The sequence below is a fragment of the Cryptomeria japonica genome, chromosome 6, assembly GCF_030272615.1.
Source record: "Cryptomeria japonica chromosome 6, Sugi_1.0, whole genome shotgun sequence".
Classification (NCBI taxonomy): Eukaryota; Viridiplantae; Streptophyta; class Pinopsida; order Cupressales; family Cupressaceae; genus Cryptomeria; species Cryptomeria japonica.
In genome coordinates, this window is record NC_081410.1 from 520,984,981 (window position 1) to 521,003,118 (window position 18,138).

The 18,138-nt window shown below is 33.9% G+C and overlaps 1 protein-coding gene across 1 annotated transcript; it reads right to left on the bottom strand.

Annotated features, from left to right (window-relative positions):
- Nucleotides 1-1,359: 1,359 nt before the first annotated feature.
- On the bottom strand, nucleotides 1,360-13,599 carry LOC131067955 (T-complex protein 1 subunit epsilon). Its single transcript, XM_058003121.2, has 10 exons — nucleotides 13,426-13,599; nucleotides 13,112-13,312; nucleotides 10,526-10,844; nucleotides 9,315-9,663; nucleotides 5,668-5,800; nucleotides 5,458-5,510; nucleotides 5,177-5,279; nucleotides 2,345-2,511; nucleotides 1,995-2,108; nucleotides 1,360-1,818 (listed from the first exon to the last, which is right to left on the bottom strand). The coding sequence occupies exons 2-10, from the start codon at nucleotides 13,308-13,310 to the stop codon at nucleotides 1,648-1,650; spliced, it is 1,608 nt and encodes a 535-aa protein (XP_057859104.1). The 5' UTR covers nucleotides 13,311-13,312; nucleotides 13,426-13,599; the 3' UTR covers nucleotides 1,360-1,647.
- Between the last annotated feature and the right edge of the window lie 4,539 nt (nucleotides 13,600-18,138).

Here is an 18,138-nt window from a genome sequence, read left to right on the forward strand (position 1 = left end):
TTGTGCGTCTCTCCATAACCCCATAACCTTACCATTCATATAACCCCTTTAAGTGAGTCTCTATCTGCAATTTGTTATATTTCCATCTCTTGACACTCTCTCTCATCCTGATGATGGATCAGAGTGTGATCCGAAACGTTTTATTGATGCAAAAAAGATAGACAGTCAAACCCAGAAGCAGCTTAATGATTCAATTATTCAATTATCGATTGTGGAAATTTGATAAAATTAACTGAATTCTTGTCAAATATGATATTATAAGTTCTGCAAAATGATGAATCAGCTTATTGATTATAAAAACTATGTTGGAATTAAGGCCAGGTGTCAGAAGAAAAACAAAGAGCAAGAGCATTTAAGAGTATAGCATGGTCTGCAGATACCAGGCACAATCTGAATTGCATTTTACAAAACAGTACAAATTCTAACAACTGATGACAACCGATTAGGGTCACCATTATTGTGATAAGAACTTGTTTCTTTAATTGTGATCAGAACCTGATTCTTGTAAACAGTGTCATTGATTCTTGTAAGTATCCAAAATGATGAATTAGCTATTGATTGTAAACTATGTCATTGATTACAATTTAACTGTTGACGAGCATAAAATAATAATCCCAACAAAGATCATAGGTGCCACTTTGTTGATGTATACTAGCATATGAAGAGTGTTAACATGTCAAATTTAATAATAGTTGGAAAAGCCTCACTTTTCAGATTATAGCAAACTGTCAAATCATAGGTGCCACTTTGTTGATGTATACTAGCATATGAAGAGTGTTAACATGTCAAATTTAATAATAGTTGGAAAAGCCTCACTTTTCAGATTATAGCAAACTGCCCGTCTCCCAAAATTCAATCACAAGGAAATTAATATCTTAAAAGCAAGAAGAAAACAATCAATGAAGCAGTTTGCCAAGTTGGATTTGTTCTGGAGCAAATGGATTTATCTTCTTGCTATTCAACATAACCACCCTGATCATGCTTTCACTAGAATATAGTTTCATATGAATCTTAACCAACATCAATTGTAATTAATAGGTGGCTTAAATAAGCTTGTCCTCATTTTAAAACAATAGAATGAAAAGAGTATCACTCCCACAATACACTTCAAAATAAACCCAACAAAAGGAGAAGACACAAGCTGCAGCCTCCTGTATACTCTCATCAACCCAAAATTAAATCATGGATTCCTCAGTTTGGAAAAAACGAGCAAGAAATACTTTGTAACTAACCCAGAAAAGATCATTTTGGAATTCAACACAAGCTGCACTTTTGTCATAGCGCACAACCATGTGTGGGATTCATATTTTTGTAACAAGCACGTCAACAATGCCCTGTAAGGTTCAAAACTCAAAAATATTAATTGTAACATGTAGAACCATGCAATTTGCTATTAATTGTAACAGCTTGTGATTATACCATTTCAAAATAAAATCTAAAAAATCCTTGTGCAATTCAGGGCATATCATTGCCAATCTTGCGCTGTAAAAAAACCTCAAATTTACATGCACTCACACAATACAAGCATTCAGCACAGGTGTGTGCAGTTCATTATGAATAAGCTTCAGTATCCAGAAATGCCTAGTTTCCGCTGAAATTCACCAATATAGGTGTTTTCACAACCACACATGCTCAGAGGAAAATAATCTAATATGCTGATGGTGAGATCACATCATCAATTTTTAAGATCATCTTGACCACTTGTGTTGCAAGCAAAATCTGTTGTTTCTTGCCAATTAGAGTTTCAAATACGTTCTGCTCCATCATGTCGTTTGTACCAACATCATTACAATCTATTCCCAAGTGAGGGTTATTTTCCTGCAGGCAAATAATCATTCACAGAATTAGACAACTCAACCTTTCCTTCGGGTCAATCTTTCCAATTCATTTACAAATTTCCAAGTTTGGATTGTTGCATTTCCATGCCTCCAAGCCAATTAATTGCACCTCTATAACCAGATGATTCAAATCACAAAAGGAAATATAGCCATTACCTTGATCTGTTGAGCTTTAACTGCTGTCAAAGTATCAATGGGTTGAAGTCCACTATTTTCTGCAAGAGCCATTGGTACAGCATCAAGGGCATCTGCAAATGCCCTAACTGCATACTGCATTGGGTAAAAGGCCATTAATATTAGACTCCACTCAAAACCCAAACAGTCAAAAGCATGCTAAATGAGACAAATTGTAAGTTCTTGCACTAAAACGTTGTAGTGGCAGTGGAGTATGACACCAATGCAACATGGTGTCAGACTATATACAAAGTTCCAGGCTACCTAAAAGAATAGGGATAATTCAACTTCAATAGTTAATACCAATACAAAACAAAATATAATAATCCTACTTGTTCAACTCCTGGAATCTTATCAGCAGCAGCTTCTACAGCAAGGGAACATGAAATTTCAGCTGATCCACCACCATACACAATTGAGTTGTTACGAATCAAGTTGCGGGCTACGCAAAGTGCATCATGAAGACTTCGTTTTGTTTCTTCAATCATCATCTTGTTTCCTGAAGCCATAAAATAAAAGAAATTAATTCCAAACGCCCTAAATCATAAAAGGTACTACATCAAATTATATACTTTAAAAATTCTAGTTTATTTAGAAAATGCTTTTTAAATTATCAGAGCAATGGAGAACACAACAAAACAGATTAACAAAGATTAATCCTAGAAAAGGAAGAAAAGATATTATCTGTTGATGACTATCAGAAAGCACTTATTATGTGTACATACATGTTCCGTCAACCTTTGGCTGTTGCATATGGCATCACTTAACATAACTGTTTTCAAGAAGACAAGTACAAATGAAAAATAGAATTATTAAAGAAGAAATTTCAATTGAATGGTAGCTCTGGGAGTTTAACAATTGATTGAATGATTCTGAATAGAAAAGCAGTTGACCCCCTCCAGAAAGGACATTCTGGTACACTTTGGCTGAAGGAAATGGAACACATCATCAATGGTCTCAATAAGGATAAAGATTTTGCAGATGATGTCCAAACCACTTAGTCTGCCAGATGGAAGATCATAAAAATGCAAATGCAGACCTTAGCGTGTACCTTAAATCCAAAGCTATAATATTAATTTGATAGCAAAACAAAGGTCACAGCTAGGATGAGGAACTTTTCTGTGGATGTAAAGGTGCAAAAAAATCATTGTCTCAAAAATTTACTAGAGTTGCACTTACACAACCGCAATTTGCTTCTGGACAGTGGAGGAAGTTACACCTGTGCACAGTTGAAGATAGAAGAGTAGAGGATCTGAAATCACAGTATACCTTGGTTGGCACATGTATCAGAGTTGCCAATGCTTGACATTCATGTAATTCAGTAGCGGAAAGTAACTGAACTGTTTATGTTCTGATTTACTTAGCCATCTTATGGCAGAATCATCTAGTATTTGTTGACTTTTTGCTTATTTTCTCATATGATGAGTACTCATTAGGAGGCACAATAATAAGGATATGAATAATGAAGATCATGCTGTGAACCCCACTTTTCAAACATTTGATCTATTAGAATATTCGTTAGACAATAGGGTAGGTCCTTTGGCATCAGTACCATCCATCCGAATAACTATAAGCCCAGACTTGCACGTAAATACAAATGGGATAGGATTACCAACTCCATCAATGCCCACTCATGTTAAATAAATAGTATGGAAAACATCACTGCACTACTCCAGATCACTCTACACAGCATGAGAATGAGTTGTACTTTCTACAAATGATGCCAGTTTAAGTAGTGGTTCAGGGTTCGGAGGTGCAAGTCTGGTGAAAATAAATGCTCAGGTTTGGTACAATTGGGTTTGCCCATGCTAATATAGGTGTGTTGGCAGGGAGGGGGTGTTGAGGTTTAGGGTTCAAGTTTACTATTATGACATAAAAATTCCCATGTTCATTACATCTGGGTTTGGCTGTATGTGATGTCCTGTCTAGAATTCCTTATTTTTTATTAAAATAAATATCCCATGCTCACAATTAATTAAAAATATTAATTAATCCTTGTACAATAATTTTGACATATATCTCACATTTACAATTTATAATATTACTTTGAAAACATAAAACTTACTTTCTTGGAATTTATAATCTTTTTACAATTTGCAGATATTTCTATGTATAAATGTCTCGAAATATTTCTGCTGAAGTTAGAGATTTCCGTCCACTAACTTGAAAAAAATAAGGGTTTTCGCTCTTGAATTTCTGATCTATAAGGGGTTTCATTCTCAACATTGCTGAATCTTCAATTCATATTCCATGTAGAAAACATAAAATAATTATATCTGCTGGATTGCCCTTCCTTCCCCTAGACTTGTCTTCTTATATACCCCTATTCTTTAATGGTCATAACCCTTGGAATGCCTCGACTTTTTAATTAATATTTATTTATTCTTTGTTTGAAGGAGATTGCAACTGTTCAATTAATTGATTTATTATAAATTCTAACTATAGATTAGCTGTCTTTTTAAGAGATGCTGGGATTGATGTGTATTTGGTTTAGTTGGGAATGTTTAAATGTGGGTGGGGGCATGACACCATATATATATACATACAATCACAAATCTTCAGGAGCATCAATGCCATCAATTCGTTCATTTGAACGACAAGCAGCCACTCCCACTAGCTGCATCATTGATGGGAGCCTACTCATCCTCTAAAGAAACTATCACAAGCCATGCGGCAGAATCATCCACGTCAGCACACTCATATGCTACTTGATAAATTGAATTCATGTTAAAGTATATCTTATTCAATTACTATAATTGATAAATTGAATCTACTTATTAATACTTCATATCTATATCACGTCTGAATGCACAGTTCACAAACAAAAATGTTTTGCACCATTCTGTCCCTAAACTGATAATCAAGAAGTTTTAGAATGAAGTACACAACTGAGAACAATATATTAATTTATCTGCATACATATGAAACCTAGCATCAAACCCCGCTGAAAACAAGTAATCAATAATAGTTTTTTATTGTCCAGGAATGGCATGAAAGAAGCAGCATTCTTGTACTATCATATTACAAATTAAGCACACAATGAAAAAAAAAAGTTTATCTGATTGCATTCACCTGTTTAAAAATTGTAAAGGAGTTGTTTTTTCTTTGATAAAATATTTTGAAAATTAAAGGAAACTGATTAATAACAATCCAAAACAACCTACCGCCACGAATAAAAACAGTAACAGCTTTCGAATTTGCACAATGTTCTATGTATAGCATTCGATCCTTAGTTGTTCCAAATGCTTTCTCCCTCACAAGACCAGCCTAAATGGAAAAATTACCAAAAGAAGCCCTCGTTAGGAATTGAACTTAAAAGAACTGTTTTGAACTGTTCAACTTGAATATAGCCAAAGCAAATATACCACAACATTACACTATTACACTAAACAGCAAAACCTACAAGTATCACACGACTCATTGCAACATTAATAGTAACCATTACCTTGCCTAACTTTTCTGATGTCAATTCCTGAAACCTTGGAACTATTCGTCCACCTGTAAATGCGTAAGAATTATTTACCTTTCAAAGAGCATAAATATGACACAAACCCAGCATATACATTCCTGAATTATATATGGCTATGTAAAATAATGCAATCAGCATTATATATCATGAGAAACAAAAACGATTTTCAAACATTTATAGTCAGACCTGTTGCAATTGCAATCAACTCCAGTTCCACTCCACCAACCCATCGCACTGCTGGCAAGCCCCGGTGCATCAGCAAATGGTTTGCCTCGTCATCAAAACCCCATTGACAGATGACAAGAGTTGCGCCTACATCCTGCCACAAATTGCATACACACCAGTAAGCTTATTTCAATTAGACTAAAATGCATCTGGAATCCTAGTTACATTGGAATTGATTTGACTTTTACAAAGCATGCTAGCACATATTCTACATCCACAAGATGTGTCAGCATCTATTCTTTAGAAACCCATGATGAGAAATTTGAGCACCAACAATAGACCATAATCTTCGTATGATCTTATCATAACCATGACTGTAAACCACAACTATGGATGTAAACATACAAGGAACAGCATGCCCACTGGTAACAGAGAGTCGGCCACAAAATATTTTGCAAGGTATTCACATCAAATAGATATACAAGCCAATGATCATTCTAAGGAATATATCTCACCAATTCTGGGGGTTGAAAAATTTATTGTGACTAAAGTAATTTAACAGGAGTGTAATATATATTTGAATTTGGAAACAGCAAAACAGTACAGCAAAGATGATAGGACACAACAAAGCTAAGGAAACTATGAGAAGCTAGGGCACCAATAAGGATACCAAAAAGCATCATAAACAATGCATATAAGCAAAAGCTTTGGTAGACAGGAACGTTCCTTGATATTAAGACCCAATGAATCCAAAATTTGACATTAACTCATGTCAATCCAAATCCTAAGAGCATTACTGAACCAACAATTGTATAAATATAACCTGGTCAGAAAGCCTCTTACAACACAAGCCCTTCAAAAAAGTAGGAAGCGGTGATTTGCCTATAAAAAATTGTAATCTCTATCAGCCAATCATTGTTAGCATGGATGTCTGGCCAAATCTACTGACCAGTAATGTTGAACCAATTTCACACACACAAGGTCCATTGTAACACAGGCCACCCAAAGTCTGGATGCAAGAGGTGATTGCTAATGAATGTGTATCAAGGAAGTTCATAAAGACGGACTTGAGAATATAAATGAACTAGCATAGGTAACTAGAAGTAGCATGCAGCATAAATAAATAAATAACATCTGATAAAATCTCAATCTCTCCCTATCAAAGATGTCTCCAATTCAAATAATACGGTAGGGGGAAGGAATAATAAAGATTAAAACTTCAAGATAAATGAACTGCACAAATTAAATAGTGAAAGATTTAAAAAGACTACATCAACACGACATCGAGGCGAACATCAAGAAGCACAATGTTCAAATTAAATTTCAACCAGCTGCTAAATGAGTGCAACCCACTTTGATTTGTGATAAGTTAATATTAGGGCAAGCACATTGTTACATCTGTATAAGTCACAATAATCCAACATTGGATCAAAAGTTCTAGGTCTGCATGAAATAGAAATGCATCATACACAACAACAATCAAATGTGAAATTACCCAGCTCATGAAACAACAGAAGGAAAAGTAGAAAAAGTGCTCTTCAATCTTATCACACCATTGAGAAATTACTGACTCAAGGGCTCAACCATATCACCATGTCATTGTCAACTTCATTGTGTTACTCTTCCCAACATTATTACATAAATGAAAACCATTATTGGTAGAACTAAGAAAATGAATTTACTATTAGGATTAAGGTGACATTTACCTCAGGAACTTATGTATATTTTATGTGTCTCCAACACTCTTGTAAGGTGCACTTGGATGCCTATGATGTCATTGGAGAAAAAATTTGTAATACTTATTCCCTCAGATTGATGGGATTTGTTGTCATATGCATTCGTGAAGGAGATGAAACACGACATAGATAGTTATGGTTCACTTTCAAGTCATTCAAGGCACTTGCTCATTCCAAAGAACAGGAGGAAGAAGTGGAGAATCTTATTATAACAGATGGAGCCCGCATGACTTAGTGGACTCCAAAATGGAGAGCTTGACTTGAGTATGTGAGCTGTCAAAGACTTATTAGTCAAAGATGCCTTTGCAATTACGATTCCTATTTGGAGACTTGTTGATTGAACCCACATGACACCCCATGTGAAGTCATTCCATGCACTTATTTGAGAAATTCTCTCCAAGGTGGGTGTGGGATTTTTTCATGTGGCATATTTTTGGTATCCATCGTTTTGGTAAAATCATTTGTGGTTTTGGCTTCTCTCCATGCCTATAAATTGTATGAGATGGTGTTTTCATATATTATGGTTTATAAGCATGCAGTTGCTGCTAGAGTTTTGTTTGTAGATTAAGTGTTAGGATTTTAGAATGTCATCAGTTCTAATATTATATTTGAAAGTCATAATGATCTCATTATATTAATATAATAATATTATATAATTATAACTTAAAGATGAATAAATTTGCCAACAATCAAATGTAAAAGTGTGAAAGTCAAGCATTCTTTAATAGGGTTGGAGAGTCTTGAAGCTTAATTAAAAGCAATCAAGTGAAAAATGGCAATGCCCCATGAAGGTTTGTATGGTTTCAAAGGCTTTAATTTAGACTCTACCCCTCAACCCCACCTTGTATCATGACAGAGAGTGCACCTAGAACTCCACCACTAGACCTTGCAAGGGACGTGAATTCCTTGCTCCACTAGGGGTGTTGCCCACAAACCCAAACGAGGCGCACTGCTCCTTGACCCCGCTAAGGATGTTGCCCTCAAACCTCTAAAAGGGGTATTGCCCCTTGACTCTGCTATAAGCAATGCCCCCTAGACCCTATGAACAGCATTGCCCCACGACCATGCTAGGTTCTGCCACCCTAGATCCATACTCCCATTTTATTTTCTCTCTATATCTATGTTATTTAAATTCCTATAAATTAAAAAAGTAATAAGATAATCCAATTTTTCTTTGATAATCCAATTTTTTTTTTAAAACCTTGTACTTTCGGTTTGCCGATTTTTTCCCCAAAAGATCTCTGCTCCTACACTTTTGAAATACTTTTGATTCCAACACCTATGTAGTTCCCATAAACAAAACAGTTGTAAATGATAGGTCTACACTAATAACATATAGTGCCATCCAAATGCATTGCAGTAACGAGTAATCTAAAACCAATAACCTCTAACTGGGCCTCTGCAAGGTCCTTTATCAACTGAATAGAAACTACAAACCATTGGCACTGCAAGCATTGGTGTGAAAAGTTGCATCTGCATTAAAGTATGAAAATCTAGATATGCCTCATCTCAGAGATAACTGTAAAACAGATGGGAGTGATTCTTACCACCTATTTTGAGGACAACACATTATTTAAAACTAAAATTAAAATGTATTCATCATACAGATTGAAAACAAGACATGTAACTAAACAGGGATCATTTATTATTCAAAATGCAAGAAATTGTCTTGAGGCTTAAGCTACTTGTCAAGTGTATTTTTTCTAAAGATTTGTCAGAAGTGACATCACATTGATATCAGCTAGCAATCCCAGCTCACAAACTGACAAAACTGTAGTAGAAAAGAACTCCAAAAAACTATTCAACTATAGAAAATGATATTACCAAACTAGGAATAGCATGGCGCATACACATTCATTAAATTACAAAGGAAATTTAACACTAAAAAACTAATAGATAAGATTCTGAACTAAGAAGACACATCTCAATTACCTTACACCTCTGAACCATTTCATCAAAGTATTGTCTTTCCTGCCCACGTAAAGCTTCAAACTTCTCAACCGTATCAATGTCAACCTTATGCTTTGTCTTGGGCTTTGGTGGTTCAAAAGGACATGTCAAGATAGCTATTTTAGCATCCTCAATTCTTTTAGGCATCTGTGGATGACTCATATCTTTGTCAATAACAATGCCTTCAACCAGCTCTGTATCTTCCAACCTTCCACCAACTTTTCCTTCAACTTTAATCAAATCCAAGTTAACATCCTTTCTTTCCAAATCTGCAACAGCGAGTACTGCTTTGACAGCAATCTCAGCTAACATGCGTTTGCATCTATTAACACTGCATCAAATAAAAGGAACTTCAATACAGAAACCATATCATTCAGAATAATCAAGTGTTATCATAGTTGTAGGTAGGATGGAACTTATTCCTTGTTAAATGGGCATACAAATTGATAAGATGTCTGTATCTCCAAATCTTAAATCAAGCCAATTCAAAATCAGAATCACATTCAAATTTAATTAAATGTACTCCAGAGTTTAATAAAACCAAATTTGCAAATATAATTAAATGTACTCCAGAGTTTAATAAAACCAAATTTGCAAATAACATGTGTGCAATTAAAATATTTACAATTGATTTTGTACCATTTTTTTTCCTTCATGGAGCACTTCACTAAGCTATTGCACACTGCTGTGGAAAACAGGAGATAGGGTGTTCTACTTAAGGAGGAGTATGCACTCTATTATTGACAGAGCTAGACTGTAGTTGCTAGTCCTGAATATTAAGTGTATAGTCTGTGTAAAGAATTAGGTTTTCCTTTGATGTTCCTCTGGGCATCAGCTATGAATCATTTAAAACTAATGTAGAAAAGAGGTGGATCATCCTATTATTGTCTTCAGGGTTTTCATTTAACTTCCTTAATTACATGAGTGTGAAGAGGCCTAACATGGAAATCCAGAAAGGGGCAGTAAGAGTCAAGAAGGTGAAATAGAAGAATCAACAAAAGCTCAATGCAGCTCAACCAGATGTCATAAATGGCAACTGGAATTCTTAAATGACCTGTGGCCAGCATTTGAGTCACATTTGACTCATATCGTTTTCACGAACTAAATGGAAATAAAAATGGCAATAATAGCACCCAGAATGCAAATAGACAAGTTCTGAGGGACCCATATGCATACAATTAAAACAAACTTACATCTTCGAAGAGAGTGTGGTCATGCATGTCTGCACAAGAGGTTCCACATTGTTCAAACTAAACTCAAACTTTTGAGCGATACGATCTAAATGTTCCACTGAAATCTTTGAGGCCATTTCATAACCCTCCGCAATTCTTATGGGATGAACACCCCGTTCTAAAAGTTGTTCTGCCTGCTCCAATAGTGCACCTGCCGTGACAACCACACCAGTTGTTCCATCACCAATTTCATAATCCTGACTCCGAGATAATTCTACCATCAGTTTGCCAATTTGATTCTCTACATCCATCTGCTCCAAAATTGTTGCACCATCATTTGCTGTTATACAGATATACACATAAGTTACATAGAGCACCAAGAACACCATCACACATTCATCTAATAAATGAAAAGCCTCCTCTCTCTAAATCAAAGGAACACCACCCTAAAATTCAACTTAATACAATTTAAAGCTGGGTATAAGTTTCATATTAACAAATAAATAATAGAAAAAATATGATAAAACAAAGAAAACATTAGAAGGAAGAAAAAGATGATGCATTACAGTATACATTTACCCCTTAACTCGATAGCAACAAAAATACTAATGATAATTCATGAAAACGTGTTTAAAATGTCATCAAAAATAAAATCTAAGTATTTTTTCCTACATGTGGCAAATAAAAACAGTTGTGTATATTTACATGTTGCTGTTGATATAATATTTTAATGCAAGTGGATAATGAACCTATCAATTATTGCAGTTATGTTGGAGTATTATCCTCATCAAATGCAACAGAGAGATCATAATGGTTCCACCAGAGTAAGAATCAATGATATGGCTTATGACTATTTCTAACTGCAATAAATTCCATTAAAGGAGAAGCATCAGATGCTAATATCCAAGATATTTCAAATCCAATTACTAACATATAAAGATGCTCAGCTCTGGCACATGCAATGAGACCACTGGCACAATGAATATTCAAAGTATCTGGGACCAGGAAACGGAAGGACCACCTTGGACCTTCAACCATGCCCACACTGCACACTACCACTGCCCGCATGTGTACAACTTTACAATTAGTCAATACAACACTAAATTTCTTCTAAGTTGAATGAAAGAACCAAGCATAAGTATATAAACAACAGAAATGCCCCTCTTCACCAAAGGCCTTGTATAAATCCAGGTGTTGAAATAGCCCTTAATCTGAGGAAGAGACTACTTTGGCATCCCATATTACATATACACATAAAAGCTCCATGATTAATGCCCTTGTAAAGTCCATTGGCCAACACTTAACCCAATAAGTAGACATCAACAAACGTCAAAATGGAATCTATTAATATGCCATACCTTTTAATTCCTATTAAAAATAATATCTACCGTCCAGAATCTCTGTCAGTGATTCTCTATCTTGATGAATAATTGAACAGGAAACTGCTCTTGAGGTGTATGATTGTAAAAGACTACACTCACTGCTACAAAAAAAGGCCAATGCATCAGCATTGCCGAATGGTAAGTCATCATTCAACCAAAAAGGAAGGAGTCAAATTCCCTCATTGGGAAGGAAAACATCAATCAATACAACAAACATTCAACCCATGCCTGCATATTGTTCCTGTATCTAGTTCAACGGACAATTATTTAGTAACTAGATGGCATAAACTGTTGCAGTGATCAGGCAACTAGAATTCCACCAAGTTTGCAGCACATAAAATTAGACACAGGCGATTAAACAGTTCATACCAGGACAGAATCAGAGAAAGTCCAAGACAAACTTTGACAATATTAGGCACCACACTGGTACAGTGAAGAGGGTTTCCTATAACCTAAGCACCATATATTCATCTAAACCAAGAACCAATATAAAAGCATATACAGTTTTCCCACTTTTCTTCTTACATTCTTTATTTTCTACTGATATGTTGGGTTTCACTTTCATCTTCTTTTACAATGAAAGCACTACGGGAATTTTTGCTAATGTAGCAGTGCTCCCTTGTTACAAAAATCCAATAGCCAAATTCACTAGTAACGAACTAACTAAAAAACATAATCTAAATTAAAATCCGATCAATCTCTCTGATCTGTGTCCTCTTCTACCATATTTCTGCAACAACAATCTACCGATTCAGCGGCACATTTCAGATTTATAGTCTGGCATTTTAAGTAACATTTCTCTATTGAAGATGTTCAGAGTTTGGTGCATTACAGAACAACTCTAATTCAAGCCCACATTTGGTTAAGCTAAGCTTGCATGGTTTACTCTTATTTTGGAAGATTTTATTTTCATCGTGTTGTATTTTGTTCTATCTAAGTGAAACCTGCAAATTTTTAACTATTTTCGAGATTTTCATTTCACATTTCTGTAATGCTTGCATATTTGTTTAACAATGCAAGTTTTTATTTCTATAGTACTACATATCGTTCCATATTCAAGTCAAGCTGGCATATTTTGCTCTATTTTATAGGATTTTACTCTAGCCAGGGTTTTGCTTCTATCAAATATCTTTTTTCTAAATGATGCACAGAAGAGGGCTTTTAAAGCTAATCAATTTGATAAAACAATTTTTTAAAAATAAACAAAATAGGGTTAAAAAGTTACAGATGGTGACATCGCCATCGGGGCTGGTAAGCATCTTATCCATGCCCTTGGGACCGAGGGAGGTGCGAAGGATCCTCGCAACAGCCCTCGCGGCCGCAATGTTAGCCTTCTGCGCATCGAGCCCCTTCACTCGGGTCTTCTGCTCCTGCTCCCTCAATATTATAAAAGGTCTTCCAAATTCGTCAAATGCCAACGCCATATCTGAAAATACAAACACTTAACCCTAGCTTCGCTGGAATGTATTCTAAACCCTGCGGATGAAGAAAACACATCTGCAAAAGTGGAAGTGGAGTTGAAGATAAAACAAAACATACCTTGGCGTGGATATTAAAGAGATGGTATCCGGAATGAGATTTGAACTGTATATACGCAAAGACGAAACCCTAGATGTCTCTGTGCTGCGAGTGAGGCTTTATAGCTCTCTGCTCTCGCTCGCTTTCGAGTAAAGACTAGAAATGGGGTTTGCAAGGGCTTTTGAAAACAAATATTTAACACTTTTCTTTTTTATTGTTTTCTGTCGTGTTTTATTTGGGTAAAGGAAAATAATACTAGCAATTGCACCTTGGTGTGCAATAGGTACGCAAAGAGGTGTAGAAATTAAATTAGTGTGTAAATTTGAATTTATTTTGGCATACATTTGTGCAATAGTGAGGTCAATTATTAGGTCATTTATCAAATGATACTTATGAAGTATAGGTTTCAATAGATAGCTAAGAACTTCAAATCAAACGTGCATCAAATTAGAAAGATCCAAACACAATTGAAATAAAACCACTAGACAAAGGGGATAAAAGTGAGAAAGAGAGGGGTAAGGAATTATGTTCTAGGAGATATAGAGATGAAGGTAGAGATAGAGTTGGATAGATACAAAGATAGAGAGATAGGAAGTGATACACATAAAGAGGTAGACAAAAGGATAAATGTATGAGTAGATAGATATATAATGAGATGGAAGAAGAAATGTAAAAAAGATAGAGATAAAGAGTCAAATAGATATAGATATAGAGATCTAAGAAGAGAGAGGGGGAGGGGGAGAAAGAGGGAGAAATGAAGAGATAGAGAAGGATAGAGGACATGAGAGGTAGAGGTAATAAAAAATAGATAGAATGGGGGAGGGAGAGATAGAGGTATTTAAAATATAATAAATATTTTATATATTATATTATAATAAAAAATATATTAATATTTAATTGTAAATTCTATTATACATTAACTTGTATATTTTATTGTAAATAAACTAATAATTAAGAAGATAAATAAAATATATTTTTTAATACATGGAAAAACTTATGTAATATCACATACTTACATATAAAAAAAGAGGAAAGTTAAACCATGCAAGACATATCGTAAGAGTTTTTCTATATAATCACCATATAAAAATTATAATAACAACATTAAATATCAAATTTAATCTACGGTCATGATAGTGGATAGATGTAAGTTTGATATAATTATATTTGAGAAAAAGGAGGAGAGCCTATCACATGGCTGTAATTGTGTTTAAATATTGGCTTGCAAAAGGAGAAGAGCCTTTTTATTTTTAGGCTGGCTACATACCTTTCCCACTTTCAAAACCTTGTCCTTTGTAATGGTTACTTCTTCATGATTCACCTCTTTGATGGTCATGTTCATTTTTCACGTATGAGATAATGATCAGTGTTGAAGATGCTTTTTGTGGCGATAAGCCCTTTAGGCAACACATTTGTCTTCATTTAAATGACTTGACTCTTATATTGTTCTTGCAAACTTTGACTGATCTCTAGCAGAAAATTGTGGAATGGCAGAGTTCAACATCATACTCACTATTATTGCATAATGTCAGTGCTCCGACATTTGTACTCGGTGAAATGCTCGTAGCTGGACAAATGTTTAGGTTTCGTTGGCAAGCCAATGCTAGTTCTTAATTAACAATAGCTAGCCAAGTTGCACTCTCTATAGTTGTCATCTTATCTTGCAAATATTGTGACTAACTAATCAACTTGTGAATCAGGAGAGATGTGTTTGATAATAGAAGTTAAAATCCAATGTTCCAAACTTTCTTCGGGCCATAAGGCTTTTTCTTGACAATATTTGTTGAGTACCAATAGAAGTATTGCCCATGACATGATAACATTAGTGGCTTCTCTTCCTCATAAAAAGAATGTTTTGCGCTCGTCCATTACTTGCTATTCTGTGTAGCTGAAATTCTTGTCATCTAAAAAACGTTCATTAATTTTGAGAGTATCAAACCCCCATATGATCATTGCCTTTACAATATAATTTAATTTATTTTCCAATCTTCTACTCCATTTCCAACTCTCCGGATTTAAAGGATTAGGATATAACTGGAACTTGGTAGCCACACATTTCAAATATGGTGGATCATTATCTCCTATAAGCATTTTTTGTTGCCATATATTTGTTTTCCCCCTTTGTTGTAGTCTATGCAAATTTGATCTACATAAAAATGTGTCCAAGAAATCTATCCATAGAAATAACTTTAACTCTAATTCTTACATCCTCTCTTTATCTTATTTCGTAATATCATTCCAAATTGGTCTTTACACATGGAAATAATGCGAACAAAGGCCTTAATATTTTATAAATGAAAAGAAAGTTTTGTTGCCGTAATATCTTTGATAATGTAACTTCCATTGTTGCAGTTACTATGTAACTATTTATTGGTTTAGTTCAACTGTCTTTTTTTTTTGTAAAACAATTCCCTCACCATGTAATGAAATAATAAGATTTTACCATTTGTTCACATTTGGTATCCGAGGGTGTTGTAAAACTTATGTGCCTCTACGATGGAAGGCATTTTCTAAGTTTGAGTGGCGTGCAGAACACTGATAAGCATAGATGATTGAAAGGGAGGTTAAGTGTATAGAATACAAATGTGAAGAATAAAGACTTGTTGTGGCATGAAAATAGCAATGTAAAGAAGTCACGCCCAAACACATTATAATTTGCATTGGAGAGCTTTTTTGTTTTGACAATTCACTATGGTGTGGTATGATCAAAGATGTGTGAAAGGTAGAATGGTCATGTTGAAAGGGTTCTATTGATATTTGTAATAACACAAGAAGAGGAGCCAATATGATTATGAAGAAATACATATTACTACGTCAATTTTTTAAAGAATGTATGAGATTAGGAGACAATTTTCCTAGTGATTTACTGGCAATGTGTATGCTAATATAGCTTGTAAAGAAGGCAGTCTATATAGCAACCATTGTGACATTTATTAATTTGAACTACTACAATCATTAAAATAAGAGACAACATTCCTTAAGACTTTGTTGTCACCTTCATGGCTTTCAAGACTCTAAAACACATTGCATGCTTCCTTCATTATCTAAACTTGTAGGTTAGATGAAAATTTCGCAAAACATTGTCAAAAGGCTAGGAAAACCTATACCTAAGATAATCCCACATGGAACCATGGATGTTGCTAACAATTCCATTTCCATTAATGTGGTGATGCCTTACTCAATCTGTTCAAAATGGAGGAAAATTGAAGAATGTGAATTTATCTTGTGGCTACCATTAATTACACCGTATATTTTTTTGATGTATGTGGAGATGCATTCATTTTTCTCTATCAAATCACAAGGAACAATGGGTAGAGGTCTAGTGATTTGACTGCTTGGTGTTGGCATCAGAGCAAGGGAGACCGTGTCCTATCCCTTGCACGTAAGGGAGATTAAACCTATGATTTAGTACAACTATAATCGAATGGTCTATATTGCTTCAATCATCTTGCAACCATATTTATTAACTCTCAACCATTGATTTTAAAGAATAGGTTGTCCATCTCAAATAATAAAATGACTTTAACGTAATTGATGTGGAATTAAATACATTTATTTAGAAACTCAATCATTTATTTTGAAAAGTGTTTTAAAAAAATTTATTATATATATAAATTATATATTTTATTAATTATATTTATTAAATGTAATTTTAAGTTTATATATGCGTATTTTATTTTATTGATACATGTAATTGTGTTTAATGTCAATATCATTGTACTATTCATATTTCTTCATAGTTATATATATTAATAGACCCAAATAAGCTATGCATCCACCTATATAAATCCAAACATACATTAAATAAAATGTTTGAATTAGAAAGATAATTAGACTCCATTATCAACTTGATCTTATAGATAATGTTTGATTTATAGGGACAAAGAGACATGTCTAGAGATAAAGGGGGGGAGAGGAAGATAAAGGCAAGAAGAATAGAGATAGAAATAGAGAGTTATAAAGAGAGGTGGGAGGAGAGATAAAGACAAAGAGAGATAGGGAGAGATGGAGAGGAAAATACATAGGGGAAGAGGGAGAGGGAGAGATAAAGCGAGATATAGATGATGAGATAGATTGGTAGAAAGATAGACAAAGAGAAGTAGAGATGGGCAAATAAATTTTGAGAGAGTGAGAGATGAATATATAGATAGATATGGTAAGAGTCAAAGATGAAGGAGGTCCTAGAGACAATATAATTTGAACTATATTAAAAATATATTATAGATTATATTATATTTTTATATAATAATTGCTAAATTATAGAAAATAATGTATATTAATAAATATAACTAATATTAATACAGGGTTATTATGTCTAAAGGTCACCAATGATAAAACTTGAATCAAATATTGTTATGCAAAATCCAATAGTCTCAAGAGAAGTTATTTTTAATCAATAGAAATATAAAACTTATAATATATTATAAATAAATTAATAATTTATATAATATAATATATAATAATACAATTTAATTTGTACTATATAAAATATATTATATAATACATAATAATAATATAATTTATATTAAATGAACATATAAAATAATAAACATAATTATACAATTTAATATAATTATAATATTTTTTATGATTAATTTCTTACATATACTTTTAAAATAAAATATACTTAATATTATTACCGTATTTGTATTTTACCACATTTGTTATGTATTAATGGGAGCAACCTATGTTAATTACTTTAAATTTAAAACTGTTGGGCCTCGATAGATATGC

Excerpts from the sequence above, each read along its gene's own strand:
- LOC131067955 (XM_058003121.2), bottom strand. The coding sequence starts at position 13,310 with ATGGCGTTGGCATTTGACGAATTTGGAAGACCTTTTATAATATTGAGG. Across the intron at positions 5,280-5,457 it reads CATCAGAAAAGTTAGGCAAG|GCTGGTCTTGTGAGGGAGAA; the intron begins GTAATGGTTACT and ends TTTTCCATTTAG. Across the intron at positions 2,512-5,176 it reads TACTGTTTTTATTCGTGGCG|GAAACAAGATGATGATTGAA; the intron begins GTAGGTTGTTTT and ends TTATGGCTTCAG.